The sequence below is a fragment of the Ranitomeya imitator genome, chromosome 6, assembly GCF_032444005.1.
Source record: "Ranitomeya imitator isolate aRanImi1 chromosome 6, aRanImi1.pri, whole genome shotgun sequence".
Lineage (NCBI taxonomy): Eukaryota > Metazoa > Chordata > Amphibia > Anura > Dendrobatidae > Ranitomeya > Ranitomeya imitator.
In genome coordinates, this window is record NC_091287.1 from 572,130,586 (window position 1) to 572,151,007 (window position 20,422).

At 49.6% G+C, this 20,422-nt stretch overlaps 1 protein-coding gene across 7 annotated transcripts in view; it reads right to left on the bottom strand.

The window, feature by feature from the left end:
• The window catches only part of SLC52A2 (solute carrier family 52 member 2), a 241,047-nt gene that overhangs the window by 49,984 nt on the left and 170,641 nt on the right, over positions 1-20,422 (bottom strand). For 4 of the 7 annotated variants that reach the window (XM_069732123.1, XM_069732122.1, XM_069732121.1 and 1 more), the window contains exon 2: positions 13,860-13,909. The exons of 1 other annotated variant lie outside the window; for it this stretch is intronic. Coding sequence is in view for 2 of the 6 variants with exons in the window: in XM_069732122.1 (XP_069588223.1) it covers positions 13,860-13,909 (50 nt within the window). In the remaining 4 variants the exon portion in view is untranslated. Of the gene's footprint in view, positions 1-1,309; positions 1,566-13,859; positions 13,910-20,422 lie in introns of all 7 variants that reach the window. 2 more of the 7 variants (XM_069732126.1, XM_069732127.1) reach the window with 1 other exon arrangement.

The window sequence follows — 20,422 nt, forward strand, 5'->3', positions numbered from 1 at the left end:
ATAGGGTTTTCATTGTTTCTTGGGATTTCACCTAGCATTTCATTTTCCACCGTGAATACCGTGGAGAAGAAGGTGTTTAATATGTTAGCTTTTTCCTCGTCATCTACAACCATTCTTTCCTCACTATTTTTTAAGGGGCCTACATTTTCAGTTTTTATTCTTTTACTATTGATATAGTTGAAGAACAGTTTGGGATTAGTTTTACTCTCCTTAGCAATGTGCTTCTCTGTTTCCTTTTTGGCAGCTTTAATTAGTTTTTTAGATAAAGTATTTTTCTCCCTATAGTTTTTTAGAGCTTCAATGGTGCCATCCTGCTTTAGTAGTGCAAATGCTTTCTTTTTACTGTTAATTGCCTGTCTTACTTCTTTGTTTAGCCACATTGGGTTTTTCCTATTTCTAGTCCTTTTATTCCCACAAGGTATAAACCGCTTACACTGCCTATTTAGGATGTTCTTAAACATTTCCCATTTATTATCTGTATTCTCATTTCTGAGGATATTGTCCCAGTCTACCAGATTAAGGGCATCTCTAAGCTGTTCAAACTTTGCCTTCCTAAAGTTCAATGTTTTTGTGACTCCCTGACAAGTCCCCCTAGTGAAAGACAGGTGAAACTGTACAATATTGTGGTCGCTATTTCCTAGATGCCCGACCACCTGCAGATTTGTTATTCTGTCAGGTCTATTAGATAGTATTAGGTCTAAAAGTGCTGCTCCTCTGGTTGGATTCTGCACCAATTGTGAAAGATAATTTTTCTTGGTTATTAGCAGAAACCTGTTGCCTTTATGGGTTTCACAGGTTTCTGTTTCCCAGTTAATATCCGGGTAGTTAAAGTCCCCCATAACCAGGACCTCATTATGGGTTGCAGCTTCATCTATCTGCTTTAGAAGTAGACTTTCCATGCTTTCTGTTATATTTGGGGGTTTGTAACAGACCCCAATGAGAATTTTGTTACCATTTTTCCCTCCATGAATTTCAACCCATATGGACTCGACATCCTCATTCCCTTCGCTAATATCCTCCCTTAAAGTGGACTTTAGACAAGACTTTACATAGAGACAAACCCCTCCTCCTCTCCGATTTTTACGATCCTTTCTAAACAGACTGTAACCCTGTAAGTTAACTGCCCAGTCATAGCTTTCATCTAACCATGTCTCGGTTATTCCCACTATGTCAAAGTTACCTGTAGATATTTCTGCTTCTAGTTCTTCCATCTTGTTTGTCAGGCTTCTGGCGTTTGCGAGCATGCAGTTTAGAGGATTTTGTTTTGTTCCAATCTCCTCACTGTGGATTGTTTTAGAAATGTTCTTACCTCCCTTCTGAGTATGTTTTCCTGGGTCGTCTTTGTTCGAGTCTAATGCTTTTCTTCCCGTCCCCTCTTCTTCTAGTTTAACGCCCTCCTGATGAGTGTAGCGAGTCTTCTGGCGAATGTGTGTTTCCCAGGTTTGTTGAGGTGTAGTCCGTCTCTGGCGAGGAGTCCATCATACCAGTAATTCACACCGTGGTCCAGGAATCCAAATCCTTGTTGTCTGCACCATCGTCTTAGCCAGTTGTTTGAATCAAGGATCCTGTAAAATAAAAAAAATCTAAAGAAGGAAAAAAAAACAAAATAATAAAAACCCGGTTTACTTACCGGTAACGCTCTTTTAATGAGTCCAAGACAAAACCCACTAGAGAGAGGGGGTCCGCCCACAGGAACAGGAAACATACAGAAATAAAAGGGGGCGGTCGACCTCTCCTCCTCAGTTGGATTTCAGAGTACCAGAGGAACCGCCCCAGTATTAGGTACATGCAATATATAGCTATACATCCAAGAATCCCATTTTGCTAATTATCAATAATTTTTTACGTGTACTATTTACAACTAACTCAGGGAGGGAAGTGAGTGGGTGCTGTCATGGACTCATTAAGAGTATTACCGGTAAGTAATTCAGCTTTTTACCCTTCGCCATGACAGCACCCACTAGAGACTTCCAGAGATCCATCACCTGGGAGGGACCACCGCGCTGAGTACGGCTTTGCCCAAGGCTAAGTCAGAAGAAGATGAAAGATCAATTCTGTAGTGATTATAGAAAGTAGACGGAGTCGACCATGTAGCAGCCTTACATCTAGATTCAATTGGAACGTCTGCTCTCAGCCCAGGAAGATGCGATGGCTCGAGCTGAATGCGCCTTTATATCCTCCGGAGGACTCTCCTTTTTTTGCAGAGTATGCCAGGTAAATCGCATCCCTGATCCAACGAGATAAGGTGCTCCTCGTGACTCCATACCCTTTTTTGTGGCCCTGAAAGGATGTAAACAGAGCCCTGCACTGTCTCCAATCCCTAGATCTATCTATGTATTTCATGACTGCTCTTTTCACGTCTAGGGTATGAAATCTTTCTTCTTTTGGAGTGGCGGGATCATTAAAGGAGGGAAAAAAGATTTCTTGAGATCTATGAGATTTTGCTGCCACCTTTGGGAGATACGAGGGATCCGGTTTAAGTATGAAACTATCCTGGGATATTAATAAAAAAAAGATGGATCTATGGATAGCGCCTGGATATCACTAACCCTTCTAGCTGAGGTCAGTGCTAATAGTAGAGCCACCTTTAGAGATTAATATGTTAGAGGAACTGAATCTAATGGTTCATCAAAGCATGTGAAGGCATGAATCCGGTCCACATATCTCGTATTCCTCCCTGGGACTTGAATCTAGGCCTGCAGTCCCTGGCAGGATCACCATTTGAACCATTAGATTCAGTTCTATCCATAGATAGATATCCATCTATCTCCTGCTACATTATAACCGTAAAGAGCTCCTAGAATAGACAGATAGGCCTAAATCTCTACCTGTCTGCAGAAATTCTAAGATAGGTGTTATCGGAACATCCCCGGAGCCTGTGTCTGTGTAGAAATATAAGAATTTTCGCCATATTTTGGTGTAAATTTTTGTTGTTGAGTGTTTTCTGCACTGCAGGAGCGTATTATTTAGCCATTCTGAGAACCCTCTTGATAACTGCCTCCTAAGTTCCAGGCGGTCAAATGTAGACTATTTGTGGATGGAAGAATGGGCCCGAAAGGGTAGATTGGGGATTGAAGGGAGGACCCAAGGGTCTGATATTGACATGGCCTGCAGCCAGGAGAACCACGGGCCGTATGGGCCAGAATGGTGCGATCAGGATTATTCTCGTTTTCTCCTCCCTAATCTTCCCGATGACCAGCGGCAACAGTATTATTGGAGGAAAGGCATTATACGCTAGTTAGAAAAGGCCATGAAGGGCATCCACTATTTCCGGATGATCTGTCACGTTCAGGGAGGCAAATCTCTGCACCTGTTTGTTGTTTCTTGTGGCGAAAAAGTCTATTTGAGGAAGACCCCACATGTCCACGATCTTTCTGAATTCTTACGTGTTGTCCGACGTGATTCTTACGCGTTGCCCTTGAAGCTCTGGGAGATAATGGCGCACAGCACAACTAACCACATCTAATTCCTTTAGGTTTGACGACCCCTGTAATTCTGATATTGCACTGACCCCGTGTGACATTCTTTTCCATATGGGCACCTCATCCCGTGGGGCTAGCGTCCATAGTGATTATACAGGAAGGTTGCACCACCCAAGGGACACCGCTAGATAGAGGAGTATCATCTAACCACCACGCCAGAGAGGATAAGACTTCAGCAGATAGAGATATTATTACTCTGAGGTGACCCTGCAAGCATCTCTCATAGTGATGAGCGAGTCTACTCGTCACTCAGGTTTTCCCGAGAACGCTCGGGTGATCTCCGAGTAATTGTTAGTGTTCGGAGATTAACTCCTTCATGACCCAGCCTATTTTGACCTTAATGACCTGGTCGTTTTTTGCAATTCTGACCAGTGTCTCTTTATGAGGTAATAACTCAGGAACGCTTCAACGGATCCTAGCGGTTCTGAGATTGTTTTTTCGTGACATATTGGGCTTTATGTAAGTGGTAAATTCAGGTCGATCATTTTTGCGTTTCTGAAAAAAAAAACGGATATTTGGCGAAAATTTTGAAAATTTCACAATTTTCTAATTTTTATTCTGTTAAACCAGAGAGTTATGTGACACAAAATAGTTAATAAATAACATTTCCCACATGTCTACTTTACATCAGCACAATTTTGGAAAGAAATTTTTTTGCTAGGAAGTTGTAAGGGTTAAAATTTGAGCAGCGATTTCTCATTTTTACAGCAGAATTTACAAAACCATTTTTTTTAGGGACCACCTCACATTTGAAGTCAGTTTGAGGGGTCTGTATGGCTGAAAATACCCAAAAGTGACACCATTCTAAAAACTGCACCCCTCAAGGTACTCAAAACCACATTCAAGAAGTTTATTAACCCTTCAGGTGCTTCACAGCAGCAGAAGCAACATGGAAGGAAAAAATTAACATTTAACTTTTTAGTCACAAAAATGATCTTTTACCAACAATTTTTTATTTTACCAAGGGTAAAAGGAGAAACTGGTCCCCGAAAGTTGTTGTCCAATTTGTCCCGAGTACGCCGATACCCCATATGTGGGGGGGAACTACTGTTTGGGCGCACGGCAGGGCTTGGAAGGGAAGGAAAAGTTGGCTCCAATCTTTAGCGGACACCATGTCGCGTTTGGAGAGCCCCTGTGTGCCTAAACATTGGAGCTCCCCCACATGTGACCCCATTTTGGAAACTAGACCCCCCCCCCAAGGAGCTTATCTAGATGCATAGTGAGCACTTTGAACTCCCAGGTGCTTCACAAATTGATCCGTAAAAATGAAAAAGTACTTTTTTTTCACCAGTTATTTTAGCCTCATTTTTTTCATTTTCACATGGGCAACAGGATAAAATGGATCGTAAAATTAGTTGGCCAATTTCTCCTGAGTACACCGATACCTCACATGTGGGGGTAAACCACTTTTTGGGCGCATGGCAAGGCTTGGAAGGGAAGGAGCGCCATTTGACTTTTTGAATGGAAAATTAGCTCCAATCATTAGAGGACACCATGTCGCGTTTGGAGAGCCCCTGTGTGCCTAAACATTGGAGCTCCCCCACAAGTGACCCCATATTGGAAACTAGACCCCCCAAGGAACTTATCTAGATGTGTGGTGAGCACTTCGAACCCCCAAGTGCTTCACAGAAGTTTATAATGCAGAGCCGTGAAGGGAAGTAGTGACGTTTTGAAATGCAGACTTTGATGGATTGGTCTGCGGGCATCACGTTGCGTTTGCAGAGCCCCTGATGTGCTTAAACAGTAGAAACCCCCCACAAGTGACCCCATTTTGGAAACTAGACCCTCCAAGGAACTTATCTCTATGTGGTGAGCACTTTGAACCCCCATGTGCTTCACAGAAGTTTATAAGGCAGAGCTGTGAAAATAAAAAATAATTTTTCTTTCCTGAAAAATTATTTTTTAGCAAGCAATTTTTTATTTTACCAAGGGTAACAGTAGAAATTGGACCCCAATTGTTGTTGTCCAGTTTATCCTGAGGATGCTGGTACCCCCATATGTGGGGGTAAACCACTGTTTGGGCGCACGTCGGGGCTCGGAAGGGAGGGAGCACCAGTTGACTTTTTGAACGCAAAGATTGGCTGGAATCAATGGTGGCGCCATGTTGCGTTTGGAGACCCCTGATGTGCCTGAACAGTGGAAACCCCTCAATTCTAACACTAACCCCAACACACCCCTAACCCTAATCCCAACTCTACCCATAACCCTAATCACAACCCTAACCCCAACACACCCCTAACCACAACCCTAACCCCAACACACCCCTAACCACAGCCCTAACCCACCCCTAACCTTAACCCTAATTCCAACCCTAAGGCTATGTGCCCACGTTGCGGATTTATGTGCGGATTTTTCCGCACCATTTTTGGTTTTACCTCTGGATTTACCGCGGATTTCCAGTGTTTTTGTGCAGATTTCACCAGCGGATTCCTATACAGGAACAGGTGTAAAACGTTGCGGAATTCACACAAAGAATTGACATGCTGCGGAAAATAGCGAGCGGTATTTTCTGCACCATAGGTACAGCAGATTTGGTTTTCCATAGATTTACATGGTACTGTAAACGTGATGGAAAACTGCTACGAATCTGCAGCGGCCAATCCGCAGCCAAATCCGCACCATGTGCACATAGCCTGATTCTAACCCTAGTTCTAACCCTAACCCTAGTGGAAAAATAAAAATAAATATATTTTCTTTATTTTATTATGTTCCCTACCTATAGGGATGATAAATGGGGGGGTTATTTACTATTTTTTTTTTATTTTGATCACTGTGATACGATCTATCACAGTAATCAAAATGAATGAACGAATCTGCAGGCCGGCAGATTCGGCGGATGCACTGCGCATGCGCCCGCCATTGCGCCCATGAAGAAGACGGACGGACACCGGAGGTCGGTAAGTATGGGGGGTGGAACGGAGCACGGGTGGAGCGGACAGGAGGATGAAGAGGAGCAGAGGACAGGACGGAGGGGAGGAGATCGGTGGCGGATCGTGGCCTCCAGCCACGGTCGATTACATTGCAGCATCGGCTATGGCTGGATTGTAATATTTCATCAATTTTCATTGGTGAAATATTACAATTGCTCTGATTGAAAGTGAAACGTCACTTTCAACAGCCAATCAGAGCGATTGTAGCCACGAGAGGGGGGGGGGGGGGGATCTCATGGATGCGTCGGTAATTGGCGGACCCTCGTCACAAAAAAAGTTCAATGTAACGTTTTTTTGTGCGACGCGTCCACCATTTTCGACCGCGCATGCGCTGCCGAAACTCCGCCCCTCCTCCCCCGGAACTCATAATTGCACAATGTCCAACGGAAATGTGAAAGAGGCCTAAGAGGGAAATTCTCAATAGAGAATCATTCTGGATATATAGATGGTACTCCAGATTACCTTTAGGTATGAATTCCCAACAAGATCCGATTCTTCAGTAGAACTGTTCTTTTTGGATTTTGTTATTATTCTATAATTTATTTTATGTCTGTGCTCTAGTGAATAGTTACATCCATTTATAGTGTGTCTGTGCTTAGGTGACTAACGGGTTAGACATGTGGATTGTTTGACCTCTTGATTTCACTCATCTGATATCTCTAGCCATGGACTTTTTATAAATCTGTTTTATACAGCTCTGGCAAAAAGTAAGAGAAGACCACAGCAGAATGTCCAGTTTGTCTCTTTATGTTTTTGAGTAAAATGTAAATTGTTCTTTTATTCTATAAACTTCTGAGCACATGTCTCCGAAGTTCCAAGCAATAAATTTTGTATTTATTTTCTGAAAATGAGAAATGGTCAAAATAACAGAAAGCCCCAGTGCTTGCAGACCTCAAATAATGGAAAAAACAAGTTCATAATCATTTAGAAACAACAATACTAATGTTTTACCTCAGGAAGAGTTCAGAAATCAATATTTTGTGGAATAACCATGATTGTTAATCCCAGCTTTCCAGCGTCTTGGCAGCTTTCCACCAGTCTATCACACGGCTCCTGGTACAATAATGTCGTTCTTCTCTGTTTGATGGCTTGTGACTATCCATCTTCCTCCTGATTACATTCCAGAGGTTTCCAATGGGGTTCAGGTCTGGAGACTGGGCGGCCATGACAGGGGTTTGATGTGGTGGTCTCTTCATTTTTGCCAGAACTGTATCTACCTGTATAGACCATGACTGAGGCTTGTCGCTAAAACGCGTAGGTTTTTCATGTGCATCATCTGTACAGTTACCTATACTGGTTGCACTTTTTCAAATGGTCTAAATAAAAAATAGTTTTAATCTCTCCATTGGGATGATTTTTTCATCGCTGGAGAAGTTTCCTTCATTTTTTTCTAAATTCTGATTAGTGCGCTCAGTCTGTCCATTCGACTGAGGATGGAAGGCAGAGGAAAAGGACATCTGCACCCCCAGTCGAGAACAGAAAGCCCTCCAGAACTTAAACAAATTGGGTCCCCGATCTGACACCACATCAGAGGGAACCCCCCGTGAACCTTCATGATCTCATTAACAAAAACCTGACCAAGATTCCGGGCATTCGGAAGTGCCGGTAAAGCGATGAAATGCACCATTTTACTGAACCTATCCACAACCACCAGAACCACAGTCTTGCCTGCCAATACCAGTTGGTCAGGAATAAAATCCATGGACAAGTGTGTCCATGGTCTACTATGAATGGTTAGTGGAAGACGATGACCAGATGGACGGGTATGTGATACTTTAGAAAGTGCGTGGAGATACTACAAGCAGGTACGTGTTCAACCATATCCTGATGAAACCCCGGCCACCAAAAATGATGAGAATGGAGGTCCGCGGTTGCCTTAAGCCTTGGATGACCAGCAAGTACAGAGTTATCATGTTCCCTAATTACAGCACAAATCAAACAGTACAAATAACCTCCCAGAAGGGCAGGAACACCCCCTGAGCCTCCAATACCTCACCCTCTAGGTCAGGGTCCAAGGCCAAGATGACTACCCTCTTCTGCAAAATTGGGGCAGGGTCCTCATGGTCACCATCACCAGGAAAGAACAAGGACGAAGCATCAGACTTGGCATTTTTAACTCCTGGACGGGAAGTGACAACAAAATTGAATCTAGTAAAGAACAGGGACCACCAGCTTGTGCAGGGTTGAGACGTTTAGCCGATTGAAGATATGACAGGTTCTTGTGGTCATTGGTAACAGTAATGGGATGGACAGTCCCCTCCAATGTCGCCACTCCTCCAGTGCCAATTTAATCACCAAAAGCTCCCTATTACCCACGTCATAATTTCTCTCAGCCGAGGAAAACACGGCGCCTGGAAGCCATTTATCAGAGGACGGACCCTGAGACAACACAGCCCTAACCCTTACCTCTGACGCATCCACGTCTACGATAAAAGATTCAGAAACATCGGGGTGACCGAGTATAGTGCAGTGTCAACATAACTAACAAGGAAAAGGCATCCGACCATCCATAGAGAAACCACAACCCTTCCTTGTCATGGCAGTAAGGGGTTTCACCATTACCAAATCATTTTGAATAAAGTTCTGGCAAAAATTAGTAAAATGTTATGAAAAAAGCAATATATAACAACAATTTGAACGCATCAAATGATCCTACCAAATATCTGGGAACATAGCATAAGCAGGAATTAAAACATAACTTTTAATGTGTATATATAAAAAGAAAACAAAGTACAAAAAATAGTGTCTCCTAAAGAGGAATATAAAAAGGGTACTACATAATGTGACCTGTCAGGTACTACATCATAACTGGATCAGTACTCCTAAGGGTTTAATCACAATGGCCCAGTGTGTCTATTAATCCACCCAAGGTACCTTATTTGATAAGGGTAAAGGTACCGTCACACTGAACGATATCGCTAGCGATCCGTGACGTTGCAGCGTCCTGGATAGCGATATCGTTGTGTGTGACAGGCAGCAGCGATCTGGATCCTGCTGTGACATCGTTGGTCGGAGCAGAAAGTCCAGAACTTTATTTCGTCGCTGGATCTCCCGCAGATATCGCTGAATCGGCGTGTGTGACACCGATTCAGCGATGTCTTCACTGGTAACCAGGGTAAACATCGGGTTACTAAGCGCAGGGCCGCACTTAGTAACCCGATGTTTACCATGGTTACCATTGTAAATGTAAAAAAAAAACAAACACTACATACTTATATTCCGGTGTCTGTCGCGTCCCTCGCCGTCAGCTTCCTGCACTATGTAAGCGCCCACCGTAAAGCAGAGCACAGCGGTGACGTCACCGCTCTGCTTTACGGCCGGCGCTCACAGTCAGTGCGGGAAGCAGAGCGCCGAGGACAGCCACCGGAATGTAAGTATGTAGTGTTTGGTTTTTTACATTTACAATGGTAACCAGGGTAAACATTGGGTTACTAAGTGCGGCCCTGCGCTTAGTAACCCGATGTTTACCCTGGTTACCGGGGACCTCGGGATCGTTGGTCGCTGGAGAGCGGTCTGTGTGACCAAACAGCGACGCTGCAGCGATCGGCATCGTTGTCGTTATCGCTGCAGCGTCGCTTAATGTGACGGTACCTTAACACACACATGCAAAAGCACTGATTGAGTGCCAAAACAAATAAACGGATAACCTTGGTTGCATAAATATCAGCAGGTATCACAAAAAAGGAGCAGGGGTCAAATGGTGTGAAACATGAACAAATATATAAAATGGAACAGTCTCACCAACTGCCAAGGACCGGTAAAGTGGAGCCAAAACTTGCTGGAATGAAAGAATCCATCATGCCGCAGCGTCGGGAGACAATACCCGGTCAATCCCTGGGGGGCTATCAATAAGGCTGAATCCCCAGCTCCCCCCCTTAGAAGGGTTAGTCCACATCTACCCCTAAAATATAACGTGTCCTGCACTCTCCCTATATCGGTGACCCAACGCGTTTCCTTCAGGCTGGATCATCAGGGGACGAGCCTGCATGGGAGATAAAGTGCTACATGGAAAGGTATGGAGACCTGCCACCCTATGCTACACTGCAGAGTGCTCTTGCATGTGTGTGTTATCACATAAGGTACCTTGGGTGGATTAATAGACACACTGGGCCACTGCGAGTGTTGTTTGATTAAACCCTTAGGAGTACTGATCCAGTTATGATGTAGTACCTGACAGGTCACATTATGTAGTACACTTTTTATATTCCTCTTTAGGAGACACTATTTTTTGTACTTTGTTTTCTTTTTATATATACACATTAAAAGTTATGTTTTAATTCCTGCTTATGCTATGTTCCCAAAAATTAGTAAAACCCAGAAAGCGCTGTGATGCCTTCAGATTGTTGGGACGGTCCCAATCAAGCACAGAACGAACCATCTCCGGTTCCATCTGATAACCTGAAAATGACAACAGGAACCACAAAAACTGCCCCTCCTGGACAGCGTAAAGACATTTCTCTAGTTTATATCTGAATCACCCGTCCAACACGCCCCTGATGTGTCTCCAAATCAGGTGAATAAACCACATCATCCAGACAGACCACCACAAACGTGCCCATCAAATGATGGAAAATATAATTTATGAAATGCTGGAACACCGCCGAAGCATTGGTCAGATCGAAAGGCCTGACCAGAAATGTCCCTCAGGGTACTGACCGCCATCTTCCATTCATTTGTTTCACTTATTCATTCTCGTCTGGACTATTGTAACTCTCTACTAATCGGCCTCCCTCTTGCAAAACTCTCCCCGCTCCAATCTGTCCTGAATGCTGCAGCCAGGATCATATTCCTCACCAACCGTTACACCGATGCCTCTACCTTGTGCCAGTCATTACACTGGTTACCCATCCACTCCAGAATCCAGTACAAAACTACTACCCCCATCCACAAAGCACTCCATGGCTCAGCACCACCCTACATCTCCTCTCTGGTCTCAGTCTACCACCCCACCCGTGCCCTCCGCTCCGCTAATGACCTCAGGTTAGCATCCTCAATAATCAGAACCTCCCACTCCCGTCTCCAAGACTTTACACGTGCTGCGCCGATTCTTTGGAATGCACTACCTAGGTTAATACGATTAATCCCCAATCCCCACAGTTTTAAGCGTGACCTAAAAACTCATTTGTTCAGACTGGCCTACCGCCTCAATGCATTAACCTAACGATCCCTGTGTGGCCTATTTATAATAAAAAAAAAAAAAAAAAAAGGTTCCTCGCATCATGTTCTCATACACTTTATGCAGTATTAGCCCTCTGTGTCTGTACTGCTACATACTTAGGCAGGTAACTGGTTCATGCGGCTTTACATGAACCCCCTGAGCCTTACACTATGGCTGGTCCGAATAACTATAGCAATTGTTACCATCCACCTCTCGTGTCTCCCCTTTTCCCCATAGTTTGTAGCTTGCGAGCAGCAGGGCCCTCACTCCTCCTGGTATCTGTTTTGAACTGTATTTCTGTTATGCTGTAATGTCTATTGTCTGTACAAGTCCCCTCTATAATTTGTAAAGCGCTGCGGAATACGTTGGTGCTATATAAATAAAATTATTATTATTATTATTATTCATCCCCTTCCCCGATCTAAGCAGGTTGTAGACCCCCCTTAAACCTCAGCTCCCATCACCTGGTTGAATAAATCTGGAATCAGAGGAAGAGGATATGGATCTCAGATGGTGATTAGATTCAATTCCCAACATCTAAACAGGGATGGAGACCGCCATCTTTCTTTTTCACGAAAAAACCACGGGCGAAGATGAAGGTCTGATACGTCCCTTCTCAAGACTCTAAGTAATAAAATCTTCCGTGGCTTGTCTCTCAGGACCGGACAGATTGTACAGTCTGGGCCGTCATATGCCCGATGGGGGGGCAAATCCTGACATTATTTCTCAGAAAAGCCGGACAATAACCCCGGTAAGATCCCCGTAGATACTGCAGGAAGAGAAACGTTTAGGCCGTCATCATGGCAGTAATCTCCCCACTCCACAATCTCTCTGGACTGCCAATCCACCGTTGGATTAGGCTTCACCAACCAGGGCAAACCCAGAACAAAAGAAGTGTGGAGACGTCCATTACCTCATAGTGCAAAGCCCCCACCCTCCGTCTTATGCACAATCTGCCTCGGGGGTCTCCGTGTAAGTGGTGCTGAGTCTATAGAGTAAATAGGTTCAGCTAAGGTCGAGCAAGCCCATGAATTCTAGAAAACTCCGCATCTACCACACAGACTCCAGCTCCACTGTCTACACAGAAATTCTCTCAGTCCTGCTCTCTAGCGCCACCTCTGCTGTCATGACAAACAGAGAATTACAGGTTGTAGTCGAGCTTACCCATTGATTATTAAACTACAGACTCCCAAGGGTTAATTGAGTCTCTTTTTGTCTGGGAATGGAAGGACAGGCTTCAGTAAAATGTCCCTTCCTCCCACAAAAAAACAAACACATGCCCTTTTCCTTGTGAATGTCGGGGGAGGAAAAACATAACAAAAAAAAACCCTGACACTTGTTAAGTGTACGGCTGGTGTTAGTGTCAAGCTGGTGAAGGATAAGCAAGTCCACAACAACGGGAAAAGGGAGCCCAAACACTGGAGAAGTGGGGAGTGGAAATCACACTTTCTGCCCTAAACATCCCTATATAGGTTCTGCACCTATCGCTGAGCAGGGACCTAATCCCTGCCTGACCCCAACGATAGGCCATACATAGGGAGGGATGGGGTATGCATTGGTCAGTCCCCAATAAACCTAAAGACAGAAAGGGTAGAGGGATGTGTGGGGGGGGGGGGAGGGGACGCTTAGCTTGAGAAGACAACTGAGATGTCACCCTGCAATCCTCCAAGGGTCCTCAGGGAAGACACTAACCGACTGCTAGAACTTCCAACAAGACTGAGGCAATTATGAGCTAACACCAGCGTCATGCTACAGCAACTGAATGTATTTAAACCTTCAGCACAGGTGTGTGATCAGCAGCAGAAGGTGGCGTTAGCTATTGGGTCCTAGAGAGAGGAGGATATCGCTCCATAACAGAGATGCAAAAATGAAGAAGGTGCTTGAGCTAAACGCAGAGACCTTCTACAGCCAGATCCAGGATGACTGTGTCACACCTGACACACCCATGACGCGGACAGAGGGAAAGACAGGCAGCCAGAAAAACGGGGCCGGACGGAAATAGGGAAACACAGGCAAACAGAAAAACAGAGGGCTGGATGGACAGACGGAAGGACAAGAAAACAGAGGGCCAGACGGACGGAAAAGAAAACAGAGGGCCAGACGGAAGGACAAGAAAACAGAGGGCCAGAAGGAAGGACAAGAAAACAGAGGGCCAGACGGACGGACAAGAAAACAGAGGGCCAGACGGACGGACAAGAAAACAGAGGGCCAGACGGACGGACAAGAAAACAGAGGGCCAGATGGAGGGTTGACACAATGGGCGCACAGGAGGGTCAGGTCGGCGCTCACCTCAGGCCGCCGTGTGCAGACGCTGCTTCTTGTTTCTTTCCGTCATTGATCTGCAAAATCATAAAACACAAAGTTCACACTTAAATCTCATCATAAAGTAATTATGCAAATGAGACGCAGTAACCCTGCAGCTCCTGGATAAAGGTCGTCCTCAGGTGAGAAGACAGCAAAACATCACGCAGAAAGCGTCATGAGCTCTAAGAGACCCCCAGGACCGCACGCAGACGGCACAGAGACCTTTAGGACAGCACAAGGGAGGCACAGAGACGCCAGGACCGCACGCAGACGGCAAAGACACCTCCAGGACGCTGCAGGCAGAGACCTTGCTTGATTGCATGTGGGGATTCCCTAGCAACCAGGCAACCCCCACATGTACTCAGGCTGCCTAGTAGCTGTACATCATTCAGCTGCTGCGATGAAAACTTAATCTTGGAGCAGTTACAAATACTTGGGAGACCACCCGAGCAACGAGTACACTCGCTCATCAATAATAGAGACCCTCGGGAAAGCATGCAGGCGGCGCAGAGACCCTAGGGAAAGCATGCAAGCGGCGCAGAGACCCTCGGGAAAGCATGCAGGCGGAACAGAGACCCTCAGGAAAGCACGCAGGCGGAACAGAGACCCTCGGGACCGCACACGGAACAGAGACCCTCGGGACCGCACATGGGAGGCAGAGACCCTCGGAAGCACACACAGCAAGTACAGAGACGCCCAGGACTGCACACAGCAGGTACAGAGACCCTCAGGAAAGCACGCAGGCGGCGCAGAGACCCTCAGGACCGCACATGGGAGGCAGAGACCCCCGGGAGCGCACACAGCAGGTACAGAGATGCCCAGGACTGCACACAGCAGGTACAGAGACCCTCAGGAAAGCATGCAGGCGGTGCAGAGACCCTCAGGAAAGCATGCAGGCGGCGCAGAGACCCTCAGGACCGCACATGGGAGGCAGAGACCCCCGGGAGCGCACACAGCAGGTACAGAGACGCCCAGGACTGCACACAGCAGGTACAGAGACCCTCAAGAAAGCAGGCAGGCGGTGCAGAGAACCTCGGGAAAGCACGCAGGCGGCGCAGAGAACCTCGGGAAGGCACGCAGGCGGCGCAGACACCCTCGGGACCATACACGGGAGGCACAGACGCCAAGGACCATACGCAGGAGGTACAGAGACCCTCGGAAAAGCATGCAGGCGGCGCAGAAACCCTCAGGACCAAACAAGGGAGACACAGAGATGACCAGGACCACACGCAGCAGGTACAGAGACCGTCGGGACCGCACGCAGCAGCCACAGAGACCTCACACAGATAGTTGGGTAGTGGCTTTTCTATAAGAGACCTATAAAAGTAGTTACAAGATAATCCAGCAGCTGCCAGCAGAGGAGAGGAGCAGCTACCAGAAAAGAGAAGCCGCTAGCAGAGAAGAGGAATAGCCGCCAGCAAAGAAGAGAGAAGAGGCCACCTGCAAAGAGAAGCCGCCAGAAGAGAAGAGAGGAGCAGCCATCAACAGAGAAGAGCAGACGCTAGAAGGGAAGAGGGGAGGAGCAGCAGTCAGCAGAGGAGCAGCAGTCAGCAGAGGAGAGAAGCAGCAGTCAGCAGAGGAGAGGAGCAGCCGTCAGCAGAGGAGAGAAGCAGCAGTCAGCAGAGGAGAGGAGCGGCAGTCAGCAGAGGAGAGGAGCAGCAGTCAGCAGAGGAGAGAAGCAGCAGTCAGCAGAGGAGAGGAGCAGTTAGAGAAGAGGAGCAGCAGTCAGCAGAGGCAGTCAGCAGAGGAAAGGAGCAGCAGTCAGCAGAGGAGAGGAGCAGCCGTCAGAAGAGGAGAAAAGCAGCAGTCAGCAGAGGAGAGGAGCAGCAGTCAGCAGAGGAGAGAAGCAGCAGTCAGCAGAGGAGAGAAGCAGCAGTCAGCAGAGGAGAGGAGCAGTAGTCAGCAGAGGAGAGGAGCAGTTAGAGAAGAGGAGCAGCAGTCAGCAGAGGAGAGGAGCAGAGGAAAGGAGCAGCAGTCAGCAGAGGAGAGGAGCAGCAGTCAGCAGAGGAGAGAAGCAGCAGTCAGCAGAGGAGAGAAGCAGCAGTCAGCAGAGGAGAGGAGCAGCAGTCAGCAGAGGAGAGGAGCAGCAGTCAGCAGAGGAGAGGAGCAGCAGTCAGCAGAGGAGAGGAGCAGCAGTCAGCAGAGGAAAGGAGAAGCAGTCAGCAGAGGAGCAGCAGTCAGCAGAGAGGAGCAGCAGTAAGCAGAGGAGAGGAGCAGCCGTCAGCAGAGGAGAGGAGCAGCAGTCAGCAGAGGAGAGAAGCAGCAGTCAGCAGAGGCGAGGAGCAGTTAAAGAGGAGCAGCAGTCAGCAGAGGAGCAGCAGTCAGCAGAGAAGAGGAGCAGCAGTCAGCAGAGGAGAGGAACAGCCGCCAGCAAAGAAGAGAGAAGAGGCCACCTGCAAAGAGAAGCCGCCAGAAGAGAGGAGAGGAGCAGCCATCAACAGAGAAGAGCAGACGCCAGAAGGGAAGAGGAGAGGAGCAGCCATCAACAGAGAAGAGCAGACGCCAGAAGGGAAGAGGAGAGGAGCAGCAGTCAGCAGAGGAGAGGAGCAGCAGTCAGCAGAGGAGAGGAGCAGCAGTCAGCAGAGTAGAGGAGGAGGAGCAGTCAGCAGAGGAGAGGAGGAGGAGCAGCCGTCAGCAGAGGAGAGGAGCAGCAGTCAGCAGAAGAGAGGAGCAGCAGTTAGCAGAAGAGAGGAGGAGCAGAGCAGCAGTCAGCAGAGAGGAGCAGCAGTCAGCAGAGGGGAGGAGCGGCAGTCAGCAGAGGAGAGGAGCGGCAGTCAGCAGAGGAGAGGAGCGGCAGTCAGCAGAGGAGCGGCAGTCAGCAGAGGAGAGGAGCGGCAGTCAGCAGAGGAGAGGAGCGGCAGTCAGCAGAGGAGAGGAGCGGCAGTCAGAGGAGCAGCAGTCAGCAGAGGAGAGGTGCAGCAGTCAGCAGAGGAGAGGAGCAGCAGTCAGCAGAGGAGAGGAGCAGCAGTCAGCAGAGGAGAGGTGCAGCAGTCAGCAGAGGAGAGGAGCAGCAGTCAGCAGAGTAGAGGAGGAGGAGCAGTCAGCAGAGGAGAGGAGGAGCAGCCGTCAGCAGAGGAGAGGAGCAGCAGTCAGCAGAAGAGAGGAGGAGCAGAGCAGCAGTCAGCAGAGAGGAGCAGCAGTCAGCAGAGGAGAGGTGCAGCAGTCAGCAGAGGAGAGGAGCGGCAGTCAGCAGAGGAGAGGAGCGGCAGTCAGCAGAGGAGCGGCAGTCAGCAGAGGAGAGGAGCGGCAGTCAGAGGAGCAGCCGTCAGCAGAAAAGAGGAGCAGCAGTCAGCAGAGGAGAGGTGCAGCAGTCAGCAGAGGAGAGGAGCAGCAGTCAGCAGAGGAGAGGAGGAGCAGAGCAGCAGAGAGGAGCAGCAGTCAGCAGAGGAGAGGTGCAGCAGTCAGCAGAGGAGAGGAGCGGCAGTCAGCAGAGGAGCGGCAGTCAGCAGAGGAGAGGAGCGGCAGTCAGCAGAGGAGAGGAGCGGCAGTCAGAGGAGCAGCCGTCAGCAGAGGAGAGGTGCAGCAGTCAGCAGAGGGGAGGACCAGCAGTCAGCAGAGAAGAGGAGCAGCAGTCAGCAGAGGAGCAGCAGTCAGCAGAGAGGAGCAGCAGTCAGCAGAGGAGAAGAGCAGCAGTCAGCAGAGGAGAGGAGCAGCAGTCAGCAGAGGAGAGGAGGAGGAGCAGTCAGCAGAGGAGAGGAGGAGCAGTCAGCAGAAGAGAGGAGCAGCAGTCAGCAGAGGAGAGGAGGAGCAGAGCAGCAGTCAGCAGAGAGGAGCAGCAGTCAGCAGAGGAGAGGTGCAGCAGTCAGCAGAGGAGAGGAGCGGCAGTCAGCAGAGGAGAGGAGCGGCAGTCAGCAGAGGAGAGGAGCGGCAGTCAGCAGAGGAGAGGAGCGGCAGTCAGCAGAGGAGAGGAGCAGCAGTCAGCAGAGGAGAGGAGCAGCAGTCAGCAGAGGAGCAGCAGACAGCAGAGGAGAGGAGCAGCAGACAGCAGAGGAGAGGAGCAGCAGTCAGCAGAGGAGAGGAGCAGCAGTCAGCAGAGGAGCAGCAGTCAGCAGAGGAGAAAAGCAGCAGACAGCAGAGGAGAGGAGCAGTACTCAGCAGAGGAGAAAAGCAGCAGACAGCAGAGGAGAGGAGCGGCAGTCAGCAGAGGAGAGGAGCGGCAGTCAGCAGAGGAGAGGAGCGGCAGTCAGCAGAGGAGAGGAGCGGCAGTCAGCAGAGGAGAGGAGCGGCAGTCAGCAGAAGAGAGGAGCGGCAGTCAACAGAGGAGAGGAGCAGCAGTCAACAGAGGAGAGGAGCAGCAGTCAGCAGAGAAGAGGAGCAGCAGTCAGCAGAGGAGCAGCAGTCAGCAGAGGAGAGGAGCAGCAGTCAGCAGAGGAGCAGCAGTCAGGAGAGGAGCAGCAGTCAGCAGAGGAGAGGAGCAGCAGACAGCAGAGGAGAGGAGCAGCAGTCAGCAGAGGAGAAAAGCAGCAGAGGAGAGGAGCAGCAGTCAGCAGAGGAGCAGCAGTCAGCAGAGGAGAGGAGCAGCAGTCAGCAGAGGAGAAAAGCAGCAGACAGCAGAGGAGAGGAGCAGCAGTCAGCAGAGAAGAAAAGCAGCAGACAGCAGAGGAGAGGAGCAGCAGTCAGCAGAGGAGAGGAGCGGCAGTCAGCAGAGAAGAGGAGCAGCAGTCAGCAGAGGAGAGGAGCAGCAGTCAGCAGAGAAGAGGAGCAGCAGTCAGCAGAGGAGCAGCAGTCAGCAGAAGGGAGGAGCAACAGTCAGCAGAGAAGAGGAGCAGCAGTCAGCAGAGGGGAGGAGCAGCAGTCAGCAGAGAAGAGGAGCAGCAGTCAGCAGAGGGGAGGAGCAGCAGTCAGCAGAGAGGAGCAGCAGTCAGCAGAGGAGAAGAGCAGCAGTCAGCAGAGGAGCAGCAGTCAGCACAGAAGAGGAGCAGCAGTCAGCAGAGTAGAGAAGGAGCAATGAGCAGAGGAGCAGAGCAGCAGTCAGCAGAGGAGAGGAGCGGCAGTCAGCAGCGGAGAGGAGCGGCAGTCAGCAGAGGGGAGGAGCAGCAGTCAGCAGAGGGGAGGAGCAGCAGTCAGCAGAGGGGAGGAGCAGCAGTCAGCAGAGGGGAGGAGCAGCAGTCAGCAGAGGGGAGGAGCAGCAGTCAGCAGAGGGGAAGACCAGCAGTCAGCAGAGAAGAGGAGCAGCAGTCAGCAGAGAAGCAGAAGTCAGCAGAGAGGAGCAGCAGTCAGCAAAGAGGAGCAGCAGTCAGCAGAGGAGAAGACCAGCAGTCAGCAAAGGAGAGGAGCGGCAGTCAGCAGAGGAGAGGAGCGGCAGTCAGCAGAGGAGAGGAGCGGCAGTCAGCAGAGGAGAGGACCGGCAGTCAGCAGAGGGGAGGAGCAGCAGTCAGCAGAGGGGAGGAGCAGCAGTCAGCAGAGGGGAGGAGCAGCAGTCAGCAGAGGAGAGGACCAGCAGTCAGCAGAGGGGAGGACCAGCAGTCAGCAGAGGAGAGGAGCAGCAGTCAGCAGCGGAGAGGAGCGGCAGTCAGCAGAGGGGAGGTCCAGCAGTCAGCAGAGGGGAGGAGCAGCAGTCAGGAGAGGAGCAGCAGTCAGCAGCGGAGAGGAGCGGCAGTCAGCAGAGGGGAGGTCCAGCAGTCAGCAGAGGGGAGGAGCAGCAGTCAGCAGAGGGGAGGAGCAGCAGTCAGCAGAGGGGAGGACCAGCAGTCAGCAGAGGGGAGGACCAGCAGTCAGCAGAGGAGCAGCAGTCAGCAGAGAGGAGCAGCAGTCAGCAGAGGAGAAGAGCAGCAGTCAGCAGAGGAGAAGAGCAGCAGTCAGCAGAGGAGAGGAGCGGCAGTCAGCAGAGGGGAGGAGCAGCAGTCAGCAGAGGGGAGGACCAGCATTCAGCAGAGAAGAGGAGCAGCAGTCAGCAGAGGAGCAGCAGTCAGCAGAGGAGAAGAGCAGCAGTCAGCAGAGGAGAAGAGCAGCAGTCAGCAGAGTAGAGGAGGAGGAGCAGTCAGCAGAGGAGAGGAGGAGCAGCCGTCAGCAGAGGAGAGGAGCAGCAGTCAGCAGAAGAGAGGAGCAGCAGCCGTCAGCAGAGGAGAGGAGCAGCAGTCAGCAGAGAGGAGCAGCAGTCAGCAGAGGAGAGGTGCAGCAGTCAGCAGAGGAGAGGAGCGGCAGTCAGCAGAAGAGAGGAGCGGCAGTCAGCAGAGGAGCGGCAGTCAGCAGAGGAGAGGAGCGGCAGTCAGCAGAGGAGAGGCAGTCAGCAGAGGAGAGGAGCGGCAGTCAGAGGAGCAGCCGTCAGCAGAGGAGAGGAGCAGCAGTCAGCAGAGGAGAGGAGGAGCAGAGCAGCAGTCAGCAGAGAGGAGCAGCAGTCAGCAGAGGAGAGGTGCAGCAGTCAGCAGAGGAGAGGAGCAGCAGTCAGCAGAGTAGAGGAGGAGGAGCAGTCAGCAGAGGAGAGGAGGAGCAGCCGTCAGCAGAGGAGAGGAGCAGCAGTCAGCAGAAGAGAGGAGGAGCAGAGCAGCAGTCAGCAGAGGAGAGGTGCAGCAGTCAGCAGAGGAGAGGAGCGGCAGTCAGCAGAGGAG